We start from the raw sequence: 2,325 nt of genomic DNA on the forward strand, positions 1-2,325 counted from the left end.
GTTATTTAGCTAAAATATTACTTGTTTACAGTAATATTCGGTGTTACACGGATTTTATACAAAAATTATTGTAGTTTACAAAAAAATTGAATTTTGACGGAAAAGTGTCGTGAAACCGATTTTGAGTGCAAATTATAACCCGAGCTATTAATTTGAGCGTAATTCAAAAAACATGTTGAAGTGGAGTAACGGTAAAAAAAGTGGATTAAGCGTGGGTGTAATTGATGTTGTTTATTTTGTTAGTTGGAAATCATATTGGCTCTCGAACTAATTAGAAAAGACTTGGGTATTTATTTTGTCAAATTATTGGCAATCATATTAGGTCTCGAATTCCCGAAGTAGTCTTGCTTAGTTGCTTGTATAGTTGTATATATATTAACCCAAATCCCCAATTACTTCCAAAAGGGCAGAAGAATGAGTACACCGGGAATGTCAGCGAAGAAGAGGAAGACGGCAACCACGACGACGATGGACGCACTTAAAATACTTCCTCCACGTCAACATCGTTATCCAACTCGCTATAAACTACGTCACGACACTCCATATCTTCCGAGAGAGATAATATTCAACATCCTACTATTTGTTCCCGCTAAAGTCTTGCATGAGATTGCGAGATATGTGTGCAAGCAGTGGTACGATATAGTTAGTGACCCTCTTTTCATTACAACGCATTGTCGAATAATGTCGAATAATCCCGGCTTCCTAATCCAATACAGCAATCAGCTACACAAGGCTAATCATATCGAACCACATATGGCTATTCTGAATGAAACGCCGGTCAAAATTCCGTTCCGTGCTTCAGTAGTGTGTTGTTTCAATGGGTTATTAGTCTTGCTTTCGCAATCGATAAATGTAGACGGAGAAATTGAAGTAGTGTTTCATGTGGTGAATCCTGTGACTAAATTAATAATCAGCTTGCCTCATGTGACGGATTTAGACCATGTTACAGAAGGTATCAGTTTAGCAGTCGATTCCTCGGGTCATTATAAAGTAGTGCATGTTTCGGGTAAAATCGTTGAATTTGAACAGGTAAAGATGCGGGTATTTACTATAGGTGTTGATAAAGCTTGGAGATTTATTGAACTTCAAGGTATACCCGTGATAACCGCGGACGAAAATAATTTGATGCTATTTCGTTCGTTCTGTTTTGGAGGATTTATTTACTGGTTTACTTACTATACTAGTTCTGATATTAGTCCCTTTGGTTTTGCCTTGGACGTCGATACGGAAATTATTTATCAGTTATCTATGCCAAAGGACGTGGTTGAGGATCAGCATTCGTTCTCAATTGTAAGTACGGAAACGGGTCTCGGCTTAGTAAGGAAACAAGATGATATATGGAGGGTCTGGAAACTGACAGACGTAAAATCCAGTGAGTGGACTGAATTGACCCGTATCAATACGAGAACGGTATTAAACCAGATTGATAAAGAGTTTGGTCCTGATTATTTTAAGTATATATGTCCGTTTAGGTTATTTAACGGAGATTTGTGGCTTCGTTGTCCTCGTATGACTTCTAAATACGAGGATTATGTTGTGGTTCGTTACAATCTGGCTCGTGAATGCTTCGATTATTTCCCGATCAAGAGATTATTCAATCATACCCTGCATCCTCATGCAAACACATTGGTTTCACTTAAGAATTAATTGCTAACAAATGTATGTATTTTGCATTTTGTATTTTGGGCATACCAATTTTTACAATTTGTATTTTTGGTGATTTTTGTTGATTTTGTCGTAGTTCTGGTGACGGACAAGTTAATTTGTGTTTTTAGAGGACATGTTAGAAAAACCGAGTATAAATTTATCATGTACAGTAGGTTATAGATTCCAAATTTATTTTCCATAACGATATTTTTATTTCTTCCAATAGTTTTTAGTATAGAAGTTTACAATTTTACATGCACTTTTGGGAAAGTTGCATCCTTGGGCACACAAGAAGTCATAAAAAGGAAGATTCTCACGATAATCATTGTTGCCATTTTTAATGAAATTATCGTGAGAATCTTTCCTTTTATGACTTTTTAATGTGTACCATTAGACGTAGGGCTGAGAATCGGTCCAAGACCGGACCAAACCGGACCGAAAATAAAAATTTAGTGGACCGAAGACCGGACTTAAACCTTTCGGTCTTGGACCGGACCAAACCCGAAATATTTGGTCAAGTCCGGTCTTGGACCGAAATGGACCTAAAATTAGTTTTTCCACTATTTAGTATACGATAATTACATTTTAATTCCGCAAAATAAAATGCATTTAATTGATTAGGCGTCTCTTTTTATGAAAATCATTGACAATACTAATTTATAATGTCTTTTGAATATA

General features: G+C 36.2%; 1 protein-coding gene across 1 annotated transcript; it reads left to right on the plus strand.

Moving 5' to 3' along the window:
• The first annotated feature begins 414 nt into the window (after positions 1 to 414).
• Positions 415 to 1,647, plus strand: LOC141641939 (uncharacterized). Its single transcript, XM_074450578.1, has one exon. It carries the CDS (start codon positions 415 to 417, stop codon positions 1,645 to 1,647), a length of 1,233 nt encoding a protein of 410 aa, XP_074306679.1.
• Positions 1,648 to 2,325: the final 678 nt, after the last annotated feature.

Source organism: Silene latifolia, chromosome 2 (genome assembly GCF_048544455.1).
Source record: "Silene latifolia isolate original U9 population chromosome 2, ASM4854445v1, whole genome shotgun sequence".
Lineage (NCBI taxonomy): Eukaryota > Viridiplantae > Streptophyta > Magnoliopsida > Caryophyllales > Caryophyllaceae > Silene > Silene latifolia.

Excerpts from the sequence above, each read along its gene's own strand:
- LOC141641939 (XM_074450578.1), top strand. The coding sequence starts at position 415 with ATGAGTACACCGGGAATGTCAGCGAAGAAGAGGAAGACGGCAACCACG.